General features: G+C 41.2%; 1 protein-coding gene across 1 annotated transcript in view; it reads right to left on the bottom strand.

The window, feature by feature from the left end:
• Window positions 1-3,085: 3,085 nt before the first annotated feature.
• The window catches only part of lin28b (lin-28 homolog B (C. elegans)), a gene marked incomplete at both ends in the record, with an annotated part of 33,320 nt that continues 19,131 nt past the window's right edge, over window positions 3,086-17,274 (bottom strand). The window contains 2 exons of the mRNA XM_083790602.1: window positions 3,086-3,401; window positions 9,092-9,279. Of these exons, the coding sequence (XP_083646728.1) occupies window positions 3,086-3,401; window positions 9,092-9,279 (504 nt within the window). The remainder of the gene's footprint in view (window positions 3,402-9,091; window positions 9,280-17,274) is intronic.

Here is a 17,274-nt window from a genome sequence, read left to right as displayed (position 1 = left end):
GTAAAGGAGGAAAACTGAAGCCTAACACGCTGCCGAACGACATTGTCACTTGGCGAAAATAACAGATTTCTTTGCTTGAAGATCGGTTATTTTCTGCAAGCAATACAGTATAAATGAGGCTTTAGTAACTCATCAGATCTGGGAAGTACGACCAGGGAGTCTGTGGCAACACTAAGGATCTTCACACACAACACTTCAGTACATTGAGACCTACAGTTAATCATACAAGCTCATCAACAAAAAAAAAAAAAAAAAAAAAAATACAAAACCAAGAAATGCACAACTATGTATAACTCAAGAGGTAGTTACTAATATCAGTACATGAATCGGTTACATAACGAGTCCTTTCAACATTGCTGATCCGAGTGTGTTGAGTCAGTCGGTGGATGATTCCCAAAAGAATAAAATACACTTTTTTGGTTGATTCCCTGAGAACAGTTCATCATCCTGAGAGGAATATTGTGGGTAAAAATGTAAAAATACATCATACAAAAAAGATGTTATTTCCATAGAGATTTGAGCATGGGCTGTGCTCCTTGTGTGGTTTGGTCATTCACCTTTCTTGCTTTTCTCTCTGTCATGGTGCATTGTTGACATTTGATTTTAACGCACACACACATTCAAAAAGCTGTACATTGTTTAAAAAGAAAGAAAACGCAGTGTTGCACTTCCAGCAATAAGTCCCTCTTATTCCGAAAGAGCAGGATAGCAAGCACAAGTCTTACTTTAAATGCCTTCAAAGAAATAAAGCCAAACTCTTTGGCATAGAAAATACCAAAAAAAAGTTGGTTGTCTACTTATAGAGCTTTTAAAAAACAACACACAAGCTAGTTTGATATCGTTATACAAAGTCATTTGATTTGTCAGAACATTAAGATACGACTCCGAAGTGACCCGACTTGAACTTTGTGAGGAGTCAACTTCAGATAAGCTCTTTTCACATTCAATATGGTCAGAGAAGAGTTGTTAAGTCACTAGTAAGCGCCACTAAAGCCATGCTTGGGATTCAAGTTATACCAAAAGCAGCACTCTCTCTCCTCTAATCTCTCTCACTCTCTCTCAGTGAATCAGTTTGAAGCACAAGCAGCAATGGCGGTGGCCTCTGGACCAGGACAGCGCCAGTAGCTCACTGGATGCTCCCTAAACAAATTGTAGGCACAGACGGGAGAGGGACAGGTAGTCAAGATTTAAACGCAGCTGGGATGATAAGAGAGAGAAAATGGGTTTCAAATTGGATTCTTACAGCTGGACATTCCTCTCCGACTGCAAGAATGGGCCGGCCTCTGTACTGGCGAGGTGAACGTTCTGACACCACAACGATAATAGATTTATGTCCTTGCTAAATGTGCTGTCAAGAGCTGCGCTGACAAGGCAAAGGCAATCTAAACATGTTGAAAGACGGGATGATGCTGGGAACTGACGAATGAGGGGAAGGGCCTGGAGTAAAAACAAGTATGGGGTGCAATCGATAATCATTGACGGAAATAACCAGTGGTCAAATGGAGAGAGGGGTACAAAAGGCTACCTTGATTTCACGCCTTCTGTCACGTGCCATTGAAAATATCCCATGCAATATACAGGGCTATTCAGCTATGTCCAAACATACTCCATATATATAAGCGTTACTTAAAGTTAATAGAATTTCAATCATATATTGTAAATTTACACATATATTAATGACATATAGTGTGACATATAAACTGTGATGTTATTTCCAACTAATTACCCAACAGCCTAAAAAGGTTTGTCTGTATACTAAGAATCCAATGGAATACTGTTAAATTTCTTATGTTGGATCTTGGTTATAAACTATGCTCTACCTGGGTAACATGATTTCTTATCTAAGGCATATCTATCTAAGATTATAGGAAACAGAAAGGTTAATAGTGTCGTGTCGACTAGCGCTCGGAGAAAATGTTTTCCTTTCTTGTATTATTCACCTGCCACTGCCATCTTCCTTTCACAGCTTTAAAGCCTGCGAAAATCACACACACACAAACGTGTGTGTGCATGCGTGCGTGCGTATACACACACACACACACACACACACACACACACACCTAATTTATGCTCTGTTGTACGACGGTGTCATGCAGCGTAAATAGCTACAAACGTGTAGATTGCTATTGCCAGTGAGCAATGCAGTTGTACAACAAAGTAAAAATCAGCTTCATTAATTCTCTCTCCTTTGAACGTGCATGCAGCAAGACACATGCACACTCTTTGAAACCGAGTTTAGCAACAATCAGTTGGTCCAGTCTATTTTAAGTCAGAGAGAAGGATGCAGTGGAGCGCAAGGCTTTTTTTTCTTTCTTTTTTTTTTTCTTTTTTTTTTCTCGTTTTTGTTTTTTTTGGCCATTAGGCTGTAGAAAAAGTATTTAGCAGCTCACCATATTTGAACCATTCCCTCTGGAATCCGTTAATAGAAATCTTCCCTGCTATAGATCAGTGGGCTAAGCTAACAATCCTTTGGTTCTGAATTGTTCTAGCTTTGATGGTCACAGGCTGTTGGAAGGCTTCTTCGAATCCTTCTTACAATGAGCTATACTGCAAAAAGAAAAAGAAGGAACTTATTTTCTTTTTCGGAATGATTATAGAATATTCATTTGTGGCTTTTAATTCCAGCCAGCCCTATAGAAACAAGTGCCCTATATAGCATTCAAAATGGCCGACAATTAGGTCCAGGGGGGGGAGAAATAAACAACAACAACAATTGTCTAACCCAGTTTCATACCACGTTGTTTCACTCTTCAGCTGCACTGATTGAAATAAGACACACAGCCGTTCCCTGCAGTCACTTCTCCAGCGGTGGTTGCCGTAACGGTACAAAAAAAAGACAGCAAGTCAGTCACTTATACACATTCACACGCATCCGTACCCCGTTGATCATTGCCATAGCTGCGCTGGTCAAAACAAAAACAAAAACAAAACGATTAAAAATAAAAGTAAAACAAAATAAAGACCTCTCATGTTTTCGCAAGTGTGAGGTAGACAAGGATGGGGGGCTTCAGGTATCCTTGGTTGAGTGGTGGGGGGGGCAGGGGCATTCAGGGAGTGAGAGCTACACCTCTACACGGGGGCCGTCTCAGGATTTCCTCCATCGCTGGGTGTGGGGGCCGCGGTGTGTCGGGGCCTCCTCCGGGGAAGAGGAGGAGCCGTCCAGAGGAGACGAGCCCGAGCGCTCCTCCTCCTCGGAGGGGGGGTAGAGGTAGGGCCCAGTCCCTGGGCTGGAGGCCGAGGTAGAGGCATGCGGGTCCTGAGAGCCTTCGGTAGGCGCCAGCGCCTTCTGTGGACACTGAGCCACCATGTGCGTGACGCTCTGGCAGTAGTGGCATTTCTTTGGCTGGGGGGGCAGGCCACACTCCTTGGCATGGTGGTCCAGACCTCCACAGTTATAACAGCTACAGAGGAGACAAGGGAAGAAGGAAAGAGTTTGATGGCATGCATGCAGAGTGTGTGACACATGGCCTGTGCTAAGAAATATACAGGGATGGAGTGACCTTAGCTACTATTTATCACCCACCACTAGGTGGGAGTATAGCCAATGAGATCGTACTAGATGACAAAATGACAAGATTTTAAAGCATTTATTATGATGCAAACGGGAGCACAAAGAATAATGAAAAAGTGCTCTTTCTATATTTTCACACAATGTCAAATTAAGTAGTCTACTTTTGCTACTTTGAGTATTTTATGCTTGCCCTGGTATCATAAACAACTATTTTCATTATAAGTCCATTATAAGATTCATCTGAGTGGGCACACCTAAGAAAACCAGCTGTAAACTGAACTTACACAGGCTTTTAGATACTATTTTCATCATCATAATATCGCTCCATTTGCTGCCGTGCTGACTGCACTAAGCTGGCTCACATCTAGCAAGCCACGAAACGAAAGCGGTTCATTATTATGGAATAATGGTTGACCCTTGCGGTACTTGTCACTGTAAGACATTCAAAGGCCAGAGAGCCAAATGAGGAAAAATGAAAAAGTGTAAGGGGATCCGAGGCCACAATAGTTGGTTACATAACAGTGTGAACAGCAGGGGTCAGAGTAGCATAACAGCCAACAGGAGTCCCAGGGAGCGGCTTACACTGAGCGCAGGACATCACAGGGGAGTACCTGCCACCTCGAAATACATTACTGCCATACTACTGCCTCAGTAGAATGTGGAGACACTTGACCTTAAAAGTGGATCAATTATCCCAAATAAACTGAATAATTCAACAGTGTAAAACAATCAGGGAGCCTTCTCTGTCAGGAAAGACTGATTTCTCACGTTTAAGTACTGGATGATTGAGGGCAGTGTGGCAGCGTGGATTTATTTGAAGCATTCCGCATCGTTATGTTCCCGACGGCCTTCCAACAACAAATACAGCTTACAGTCTCCCTAACTCCGTCTGCTGTACACGCAATGAAGACGTTTGACGTCTACAGACAGCAGGAGACAGGCGATAAACACCTCTTGTGCTTCAACCATCAGGCACTTTCAAGGAGTGCACTTCAGGATTTTTCTGAGGCGTTTATTTGCCGTTTTCACCATCATATTTCTTAACTCAGGATTTCCCTCTGGGGATCAATACAGGTTTATACGATCATATCTTATCTCATTATATCACTGTATTTGCTGCACGTTTACTGTACTAAGTTATAGCAAGAGGTGTTCATTCTTATGGAATAATGGCCTGCAGTACTTGTCATTGTAAGACAGGGGCATTTTCAAGGCCACAGAACAAAGCACGAGCAAGCACAATACCTCCAGGAAGTGTAGCAGACAAGAGACATCAGCAAAGGGCTACCGCTACATCAAAATTGACATGCCATTATGAGGCTTTGCTGAGCAAGGCCATTGCCTTTTTACAGTATCATCTCAATTGCTTCCTCGTCTATAAAAGCATTATCCATACAAAGAATCACATTCAATCCACACATGTAATATACTGTACACTTTGTTTAACCTTTCAGTTAAAGGTTAATTGCATTTGACACTAATAACTGGCAGTGATTACTTTTATATATTTTCTTCACATTTTGATAACTAATGTATAGTGATGAATAGTAATGAATAGCTTGTTGTCAAGGATATTCTTAAGTACGGTAATTAGCAAACATGCATGAACAAGCTAAAAACGTGCTGCTTGTGGAAAGAATATTATTTACCGTATCCATTTTTAAAACAAAATGCATTACATTTTTATCATGTTTTAATGGCTTTGTTGAGATTTTCTTTTGACTGAACAGCAGTTAGACCGGAAAGGGAGATGGGAAGAGACATGCAGGTAAAGTGTCATCGATGTTTCCATTATTATTGATGAGTCTGTGAAATCCATTAATAATACAAGTCAAAGATTTCATTGAAGCTAATGATTTAATATTGAGTATCTTCCAATACAGGTCCTAATCAGACATTGACACGTTCCTACATAATACAACTGCACAGTGTGGGGAAAGTAGTCAACTAAAAAAAAACAATCCAATACATTACAATGGCCGTTGGGACGTGTTTTCATTTCCAACCACTAAATCACAGAAGAAGTGTTGGTTTAAAATCTGATCTGTCCTTTCTGCCATCTCTATGTTTGTAATTAAAATATAGAAACAATGTGGGGCTCCTTTCTCGATGCTCTGCCTTCATTGTCTCCTCTTGGACGATGTTCTATCATATTAACTAAATTCTGTTCCTGCAAAGAATGTTGTAGTCAAAACTGTGCCATTCTGGGCTTGGGGAAAGGATTGTTTGTCTTTTTGCTTTTGTTTTTTTCCTCTTTTTTCCTGTATTTTTGTTTAAAAAGGGATGACTGTACTGTGACTGCCTGTACACTGTCAAATAAATATATATATTAAAAATAGAACATAATATTGCTTCTATTCTATTGTACTTTTCAAAACAGCATTACAAAAGGTCTCTGAAAACGATTACGAAAAACAAAGAAATGAGAAACCATTTTGCTAACTCGGGATAATCATTCTAAAATGAATCATATGTAACGACACAGACACCGCTGTCAGAATTCCGAGCGGATTCTTTACAGTGAGCAGGACACAGGAATGTCTCTATTGCAGCAAGATGGCCCTTTATATAAAGGCCACTATGCAGCATTGCTGACGTCCTCATTAGTGTTGCTGCCCAGTCAGTCCTATACAGTACATCACAGCAGTGGCTCTTAACCCATTCTGACCTGAGATCAGATTCATACGAGGTTTCCGCCGGACAAACACTGGGTCTGATGAACCCATTCTGACCTGAGATCAGATTCTAAAAATGTCAGTCGCTCTTCGATTTTTCAAAAATAGCAGACCTACAAGCTCGTATCGCGCCACTCGGTGGCGCGATATGAGCTTGTAGATCTGCTATTTTTAAATAGCTAAAGCATAACATGATGCTGACACCAAAATGGGTGCCCGGTCAGAATGGGCTAAATGGAGTGCAGAGACACGCCGGTATGCTGTACAATATGTACAGTTATACAAAAAGTTATTATGTTTGATTTTTTTTAATTTACAATAATCTAAAGTTCTAAAATTCTATACAACCGTGAGGTGTCACTGTTTTGTGTATGACATTACAGGCAACATTTTTGATAATTATTTCTTATTATTATTATTGTAAGAAAGTGTTACAAAGTTTTCATAAACAGTCAAAATAGAAGATCTACAAGCACACAGCACGTCGTCAGCAACGTTCAGGGAGACATGGTATGCTTTAAGAGCGGTAGAGGAAAAGTGACTGGTGAGCATTCAGGAACATTCAGCTACACTTTAGTGATAAATGAATGACGAAAGGTTTGACTATAAAACCAATAGGTGTTGTGTACCCCAGATGAAGGCTATCATAGCCAAAAGACATCGGTAATGAAGTCCCTCCATGAATTAAAGACCATGGACAGATGCATTTTTCAATGCGTTCTTTGGGGCAACTGTGAGGTGGCAACAGATTTGGTTTCCTTTTTGACTGATGATCAATTGAAAGGGAAACCTGCAACTACACAATAGTTGGTTACGTAACAGCCTGACCAGTAGGGGTCAGAGTAGCATAACAGCCCCAAAAGCCCCAGGGAGACGCTTAAACTGAAGAGAGGGGTGACACTGAAGAGAGGTGACATCATGGGGGAGTACCTGCCTGCCACCTCCAAATGCATTACGACTATTATACGGCCTTAGCAGAATGTGGAGACACTTGACCTTAAAAAGTGGATCAATTATCCCAAATAACCTGAATAATTCAACTGTGTAAAACAACCGGGGAGCCTTCTCTGGATATAGTTTCCTGGTTTGTGAGGAAAGGTCGTTTACTCACTTTAAGTAGGCCTACTGGATTGGCTGATGGTTGCTTCAGCAAATGAGCCATGAGCCGTGAAACAGTAGCAAAAAAAAACGTTCTGATTGCATTCCAATGACAAACACACAGCTTACAGCTTTAAACTTTCTCCTGTGTCTCCCTGGCTCCATTTGCTATACAGTCCAGTGGTTCTCAACCTTTTCTGGATCACAGCCCACTTGAAAATCTCAGAAACGTTCACGGCCAACCAATCTGACCACAGCCAACCAATCTGACCACAGCCCACCAATCTGACCACAGCCAACCAATCTGACCACAGCCCACCAATCTGACCACAGCCCACCAATCTGACCACAGCCAACCAATCTGACCACAGCCAACCAATCTGACCACAGCCCACCAATCTGACCACAGCCCACCAATCTGACCACAGCCAACCAATCTGACCACAGCCAACCAATCTGACCACAGCCCACCAATCTGACCACAGCCCACCAATCTGACCACAGCCCACCAATCTGACCAAGGCCAACACAAATTCACACAGAGCATGATTATTATAATGAGTAAGTAAGTAGTAAGTTCCTATTCATCCGTATCACACAAAAAAACGAACTTTGTCAAGGTTCTAAAGAAAAAAGTAGCATTTCTGTGCATTTTTGCTTTCATATTAACGTTGAATTATCATTCAAATCTTAGTGTTTTGCCATTTATATAGGGGCCCACTTGAAATATCCTCCCGGCCGACCAGTGGGGCCCAGCCCACAGGTTGGCCATCGCTGCTAAAAAACGCAATGAGGGCATTTTCCATGTGCAGAGACAGCAGGAGCCGGACGAGGAACACCGCCTGTGCTTCAACCATCAGGCGCTTTCAGGAATCTCCATACGGCTCCCTCTGGCAGATTTTCCCAAAGCGCCCTTCAGGATTTTCCATGAGGACAAAGCAATTGATTGGAGCCACTGCTGCACGGCGCATTGAAATGCACACAAGTCCAATCCAACCTGTTGCGGTAAAAGCTGGTAAATTGACGTAAGATAGTGCCTAGATGGCAGGCAAATTGCCCTATTCAATGCGGCAGAATAACCATGGCAACAGGCATGTACTTGGACAGATTGAATAGATTGAATCTATAATCTCTACCCACTCAGAAATAGCACACTGCAGTAAGACGTCCATGTAACTAATGTCTCATACGCCTTCCACTGCCAGAGCACCGTTCTGATATATATATACGCATTTAAAGTTTTCATTAGCAAGCAGGCATAATATTGGCTATGGCTGCTACACATAAACAACAACAAAAACACTGACGGCCTACATAGTAGCTCTCAATGAGACAATCCCAGAATGTTACTTTGATTCCAGTACGTAATGGGATAAAGCAAAACAAATGACATTTTATCCATGATGTCCTAATCTCCGATTTGTACAGCATTCTGTACAATTATGTTTGTGCGTCATCGATCTAAAGTTCTAAACCTATGTTCTTGCCATTCTACATACAGCCAACCAGTTGAAGAAATTGCAGATTGAGGCTTCAACCTTTTGCTGTCATGAAATATCCGAGACCTTTGGGGTTTACAGAAGATGCCTCTGAACATGTATTCTATAGCTTAGTTTGACCAATTCAAATACTCTTCAATCATGAAATAGCCTACCCACAAGCTCACGTGGCTTGTGTGACGCATCGTGAGCTTGTAGATAGGCTATTTTCGGCGCACCGACATGCTTCCATAGGAGACATTGTTGGCTTCTATGGAATCCAAATGACTGAAATCGGTCATGGCGACAGATCCATTTTATGTACTCACCGGTCTCCCTTTGGTTTGCGTTTCTGGATGGGGACCTTCCCTTTGGGTCTCCTCTCGCTGCCCGCGCAGGGACCCCCGCCGGGCCCCGTCACCCGCAGAGACTCCAGGCCCTTGGAGGACTTCTTGTAGGTGAACTCCACCTGCTCACCTTCTTTTAAGCTGCGGAAGCCCTCCATCACCAGTTTACTCTATGGAGAGAACAGACCCAATTCAGTTCAAAAGTATTTTAAAGCAGTGGTTCTCAAACTTTTTCACGTCAAGGACCACGCCCAGATTAATGTGTACTTGGACCAGCGGACCCTCATCTGAAAATATTATACAACTCCCATACACGATTTGTGTTGTCAAGATTTTTGGATCTACAATCTACAATTTCACAACGCATCGCAGAACTCTTTTTATATGCCCGATACCATATACACGGTTACTGTAATGGTTAAACAATTTTTTATACTATACTCTCTACTTTTGCTGGGGGGCCCTAGAGCCCCCTCAAGGACCCCTGGGGTCCCCGGATCTCACTTTGAGACCCAATGGTCTACAATACATCTCAGATAGGAAAAATGCCAACATGAATATTCATATCCTAATCCAAGCCTTTCAAATGATCCTGAAGACCTCCAAATGACCTTGGATAATGTTGTCCTAGGCATGAAAAGACTTCTATTATAACATTGACATCATCTGACAACTAGCATTTCTTTAGCAAAGTAAAGTGCATGCTGCTTAGGGATGGGACCCATTTAGGACTGAGACCAGATTCTACAAAATGCCTTCTAAATCATGACAGTTTTCTGAGAAACCCATGTTTCTATATCAGTGGTTTTCAAACTATTTCATGTCAAGAACACCAAAAAGTATATGTAATTGGCCACCGACCCCCATCTGAAAATATATTGTTCCAGGGACCCCCCAGAAGCAAAGGTTTGAGTTAAAAACGTTCGCTCTGAAATAATATATATTTAAAGATTTGCACCACATTTTCATGATTTAAAAAAAATAGCAGATCCACAAGCTCGTGCCGCGTTATGAGCTTGTAGATCTGCTAATTTTTTTTTAGCTAAAGTTTAACATAATGCTTAAAACACCAAAAGGGGTTCCCGTCCTGAATCGGTTAAAACAGTTAATCACTGCCCGTTTACAACTTAATAACCAAAATTACGTAATGTAAAACATAAAAAAAATATTAACAGAATATTAATGGAACAAATCACTTAAATATAATCTATAATTGTTTATCATACAATATTTTACAATAGATACATGTTTTAGGCCGTACTTGAACTTCCCACACATAGGACTGTAACTTTATTCATTGATACAGTATGTCATATACGCATACGGATAACAGCCCACAGTCCAAAGATGAATGGTTTATCAAAAAGGTCCAAAAGCCCATCATCCCCAACGTTGCTGTCTCAAGCCCGTAGAACCGTACGTGGTTATCAACCTTTTCTGGATCAGGATCCACTTGAAAATCTCCAAAAGATTTGCGGGCCACACATCTGACCACCACTCTTAACATGGAGGCAGCCGTGGTCGGATTGGTGGGCCGCGTGCATTTTCAGATTTTAATGATCACTCAATCAATTGGGTTCCGACTTGGATCAATGAAACTATAACGCAACTAACAACAAAGTTCTTATTGGAATCACTATTAAAACACATTTTTCCTATTATAATTTTTACCGACATCTTATAGCTAATACTGTATGTTTTACCCCAGTTGGAATATAGCTGTTCTAGTCTCAGATACAGTGGTGGGCAAAGTACTCAACCCCAGGCCAGTTGAGTAAAAGTATAGATAATCCTGGTCAAATATCACTCACTCAAGTTCCTCAGTTAAATGTGTACTTGAGTGCTGGAGTATAGCCTACATGATTTTAGAAAATATCAACAACTTAAGTATTCAAAAGCACATGCTTTCTACAATAAGTAATAAGTATACAAAACTACAAATAAAAAAGTAAATTTTCTTTTTAATATCAATGCATACGCAATTGCGTATTGAAATGAACACAACCCGTCCAACTTTTGAAATAATTTAGGGAACTTTTCAACAGTAGGGAATGTAGCAGATCTACAATACAAGCTTAATGTGTTGAGAGCTTGTATAACTGCTATGTTCACTATATTAATTCATAATGGACCTTTTCCCTTCCCAGAAACACAATGGAGGCAAAGGAGGTCAAATGTAGAACAGTGAAAGTGAAAGTACCCAAAAATACAAATACAAATAAGTAAAGTGCAGAATGTAGATACGAAAAAAAAGAAAAAAACTCAGGTAAATGTACTTCATTACTGTCCACCACTGCCCAGATATGACTATGAAATGAGAAATAAATAAATAAAACAAGATACGGTTGGTTCGGAAAACAATAAGCATGCACGAATGAGAAGATGCATTGAGGTTTCCAGTCGAGGTTTTCAAATGAGCTTACACAGTCCTCAGTGTTCAAGGGAATAGGGTTACATTAACACTGTGGATTTTTACTGTCGAATGAAATGCATGCAGGTGTCATACTTTCATCATTATTTTGACTGACTGAACAATTGCCAACTCTGCTAAACGCTACCCCCCCCCCCCCCCCCCTAGCGTTAGCATTCGTCCAGATAGCACAGAAACAAAACACGCCGCGGCATAATTTCACAGCGCAGATTCCTGGCATTAACTAGCTTGTACCAACTGCCATGGCGGTCACAGCGCAGAGAGGCGCTTATCTCAGAATGTGCATCCCTGCTTCACTCCGAGTCCTACCCTATCTACTTATCACAGAGGCACCATTTCCTATTTCTTCAGCAGGGGCGGAGGGGAAGAAAAGTGTGTCGCACCCATGCAATCATTTCCCTGGACAGAAGACCCATCAGTCTTATCTGCCTGATTGGAACTATTGATTTAGTTACTACATAACCACCGGACAATGATTTATGTGTTGATGATGGTACAGGAACCACTGATAGCCACTGTATCCCTGACCTTCATGAATTGCACCAAGTAAACACACCCACACGCAGTGGGGTGTGTGCTTAAGTACAATTGTGAGGAATTTCTTTTACTTACTTCACTATTTACAATTTTCAATACGTTTACTACATCTCAGAGGAAGATATTGCACTTTTACCCTTTACTCTTACTTTTACAAAAACACTTTTGTTTTGTACTTTTACTCATACAGTACATTTTTTTATACGGGGCTTCTACCTGTAACAGAGTAAGTATATCTGCAGAATTGATACTTTTACGCATGTGAAACATGCGAGCACTTCTTCTATCACTGCCCACACGAGTGTGAGCCTTGTATACCTGCTATACAGTATACCCGGGTCTATAAATAACATGCCAGGATGTGGCGTACAAATCGATTTGTAGAAGATGGAGGGAGAAGAAACAAACGAACGACAATTATCTAAACAGAGACACTAAACAGAAGAAATGTTTGTTCATAGTAACATTTCTCATAAACTATGTCCAATGCCCATTTAGACCCGAGGACGCACCTGTGTCACCGCTATAGCTTTTTAACCACTTTAACCATTATTTTAAACTTAATTTAGCCGTTGATAAATAGCAGATCTACAAGCTCATAGCATGGCAAAAAGTGCCGCGCTACGATCTACTATTTTCTTTTTAATCATGAAAATAAGTGGAAAATCTTTGAATATACTGTATATGCGTTCACAGCGAACGTTTTTAACTAAAATCTTTGCTTCTGGGGAGATCCCTAGAACAAACATGAAATAGTTTGAGAACCACTGACATAGAAACATGATTTAGAAGACATTTGTAGAATCTGGTCTCAGGTCTAAATGAGTTAAGCGCTGGGTCTGGCCGATATAAATGGATAGCCTAGTTTTTACAAATGTGTTCACACAAATGTAACGAAAAAATTTAAAAGGGATTCAAAGAGATGACTAAGACTTACATGTTAATTGCAAACTAAAAATAGAGTTTGCACTCATTGTACTCATTTCACACAGACTGCAATTAACAATAGACGAATATGGAACCGTTAAGGAAGAAGTCGATTTGTTTTTCTTCTGGAAAACAAATGTTAATGAAAGCTTTGTAGAATTATTTCATTAGGATGCGTTTTCAATTCCAAAGCACCTTTTCATAAAGACAATACTTTTTAAATATGAATTCACCAAATACAAAATAATTGAAAGCAGACCCTTTCAAGTTTCAAGAGTTCAATTAACACAGATTTGTAATGGTAATAATAATGCTGTCAAATGCCATCAAATCAAACATTAAAGTGGCAAACTCTCCTTTCCAACTTGTTTAACAACATTATAATGGCCCTGAAGTTTAGATACCTGTTAATATACTTCTAATATTTTCAAATGTTTTTAAAATAAATGTTTTAATTACTACTCTTTACATTTTATTACAAAAATGTATATTAACATGGCATTGGCCTGTACTGTAATGCAGGACTGCCATTTGAGAAGAGTCACAAATTCATAATAAACTAATCAAAGCTTATAGTTAACTTTAAAGCCTCTTCTTCATTCACTATAATTTAATATACTAACATGTTGTGACAATATAGTCTGAGGCATAAACCACACTGGACAAAAACAAAAACATATGCATCAAAAGCAATACCTTCCTGTGACTTTTAGGCATGAAACAATTGACAGAATAAGCAAATATATTATATTGCATCTATTAATATCAGTTACAAGGGCATGTGGTCGCAACGGGTTCCTACTGTATATATACACACACACACACACACACACACACACACACACACACACACACACACACACACACACACACACACACACACACACACACACACACACACACACACACACACAGGCCTACATAATACATACATACATATGCGCACACACATACACTTAAAGTTCACATACACACACTTCACACTATTCAATTCAATGACAGATTTATATGCTGAGACACGTCAGATCCATCTGAAGACTATGGTACAAAGTACAAATAATGTTGGAGCCTGTGTTGTATGAATGTCTCTGTATTTCCTCATTTCGACATTGAGTGTTTCACTTTAAATGTCGAAACCAACATTCCAAGTTAGGGAGTTCACAGCTCAGGTACAAACAGTAAACTGCTTCACATGACTGAAATTAGTTTAATAAAATTCAATAAAAACGTAAAACATAAATAGGTGTATTAAACTTCTAAATAGAGCAAGAGTGCCATATGCTGATGAAAGCACAAACACCATCTCTGGAATTACTGAGATTTGCCACAATGCTGCTTTTTTCAAACCCTATGTATCCGTACAGAGGCAGACTATTAACTTAAACATATTTCACATGATCCATTACACGTGAATTCATCTGGACATGCACTGGTTGGCTGCCTTTCTCCAGTGAGTAGGTGACAGTCCTGGCCAGCTTGCAGCTACTTACTGTAACCAAAGCCTAATAGAGCGTCACAGTTCCGCCCCCTTTCATGACGACGACAGGCCCGGAAAAGCATTTCCCATGCATTTTCCCATAGGGTTTCAGAAATAATTTATTAGACCTTTTAAGCCTCGAACAAAGCCAACTCGTGACAACAAACAAATTTTTTGGGGGCTAACAAATAATTGGAAAGAAGAAAAAAGGGCAGGGTACAACACCTTTTTTGTTGTTTTTCTATTTTCTAATTATTTGTTTGGCACAAAAATTGTGTTTGTTGTCATGAGTTGTCACAATCCGAGTTGGCTTTGTCCGAGGCTTTAAAGGTCTTTAAATAAATACTATGTCGTCGTCATGATATATATATATGTCGCGAGACCGTATCGTACGACGAACATAGCCCGACCTACAAGCTCACACGGCGTCGCGTGAGCTTGTAGATCGACTATTTTCGAGTATGATTCGGGCTTGATGTAGAAGCCATCTCATTTTGAGTTGGCTCTGAGGGGGAAAAAGACGAGGATCAGGGAGAGAGAATGAGGAAAATGTTAAAGGATTCTAAACTACAGCTCAGAGGAAGGACAATGATTATGATTGTAATCTAATATGATTGAAATATATTTCCAATGCCTGTGGAAAAAAAAATATATTTATTTATTTGCCACAGCAGCCTAAAGACAACACCAGGATGAGACATATACTGTATGTCATGCAAAAACTCACGCCGAACCCCCCTTTCCTCTGAAAAGAACAAGAAAGCACATATTCTAAGTCTAACTTAACCACATAAACCCTAGGGGTGGTGGTAAATATTCGCAGAAATAGCAGATGCACAAGCTCATGGTATTATAGATGGACTATTTGTGGTGGAGAGATTTGGTGTAGAGGGGGGGACCAGGTATAGAGCCCTGGGGTACTCCAGGCAGCTAAGTACATCGCGTTTAAGTGGTTAACCTTTAGCCATTCTGGCTTGACCAATCCTTAGCAAGGAACCACCAGCGAATTGAACCGGTCACGTACTAATTAATACGCCAATTGATTTTATGTTTACGTAATCACTGGACCATTTGAAACGACTCAAGGGCATTTCCCGGAGCAAAAAATGAATAGGTAGATCGACATCACTCGTCTGATTTCAAAATGGCAATGCAGTGCACATAATGATAAGTAGTCATTGATTGCTTTCTGCTGTGTGGTTGAATCAGTATTTCCTCTTCCTGTTCCTTTCAGCCTAACAGGCGGCTTCTCTCTCCAGGTCAAAGTTGAAACCCCCCAAAAATCCCCCACAATGCAAGAGTGAGGAAATCACACAACTCCTTTTGTTCTACCAAAAGAAAAAAGAAGAAACGTGTGATGAAGCACACAAAGTCTCCAACAAAACTAGGAGTTTTAGCTCTTCAACATTTCGTTGCTCCCTCTCAATTTTTCGTATTTCGTATTTTTTTTGTATACATTACTTGAATTTAATCCATTGACTTTTCTGATGATACCACTCTCATGCACTGGTTCTCTCGAATCCGCCCTGACACAGCACCCGATAACCGCATGTATGGCTGGAACTTGTACCAATCCATTCGTCGCAATAGATGTTGGATATTCAAAATGACACTATTCATTCAACAAATAGCTACAGCGACACACAAAAAGATAAGTCAATCTGGCTTTAGAAATATTGTACCAATGAAAAACACTAACAACAGCTTGTGGCTGAATAATAATAACTACATTCCATTCTTGCTTCCATTTTTGGACATACAAGGTTTCCATCCGACAGTTACAATTTACACCTCCTGGTGTCTTCCTGAGTGAATAGCCTACTACTGCTCCCATTGACGTCCATTCACTGTTGCTGAAACATGGACGTACAGCAACACGGCCTCTCTGCAATTACATAATAAATTGTAGCATGTGGATTTACGTGAGTGTGCGCGCGCGTGTGTGTGTGTGTGTGTGTGTGTGTGTGTGTGTGTGTGTGTGTGTGTGTGTGTGTGTGTGTGCTCGCGTGCGTGCGTGCGTGTGTCTGAAAACCTTGCCGAATCAGACCCCGTAACATGAGTCATGTCCTCTCAAGTAACCTGGCGGGTGTCCTGACCGGTTTCACTTTACACACAGAGGTCAGAAAAGGGCATGGCCAGAGAGAGAGAGAGAGAGAGAGAGAGAGGGGGGGGGAGGGGGGGGGACACAAAATGGAGGAGTGGTCTTCAGCAGGGGTGGATGATGGTGGGCGGGGTAAAAAGGGGAAGGCGAGGGGAGGAGGAGGGGCGGGCGTAAACTGTGGCGGGGGGGAACTGGGAGCCCATGGAAATGCCTCCAGCGCATTCTGTTCAGCTCCAATGGAGGAGCAACTCCTGATCAGCGGCTGGACGGGTGAGGAGGAGGGGGGGCGGGGGGGGGGGGGGTTCCAGGAACAAAACCCCCATTTGATCAGGAGCCCCACAGGTCAGCGGCAGAAATCCGGGGGTCAGCGGTATGACCACCCCCTCGCTACCCCCCCCCCCCCCCCCCTTCCCCTTCTGAAGGACCACACCAACCTCCATGGGGGCACCGGCAAACTGGCAGCAGCCCCCGTCCCGTCCCGTCCCCCCCCCCCGCGTCCAAATTAAAATGTATTTAGCAGTGGATCCCCCACACAACAACACAAGATTTGTGGTGTTACTGTACAACCTTTTCAAACATACATTTTCCTTTCATCGCAGAGCATGTAGATCAGCAAGTTTAAAATAGCCTATACGCATATAGGCTTAAAAAAAACCCTGTGCTACTTTTGTGTGACTCCGTAGTGTGATCAA

The sequence above is a fragment of the Protomyctophum parallelum genome, assembly GCF_964188405.1.
Source record: "Protomyctophum parallelum genome assembly, chromosome: 19".
Classification (NCBI taxonomy): Eukaryota; Metazoa; Chordata; class Actinopteri; order Myctophiformes; family Myctophidae; genus Protomyctophum; species Protomyctophum parallelum.
This window is presented reverse-complemented; position numbering and strand designations above follow the sequence as displayed.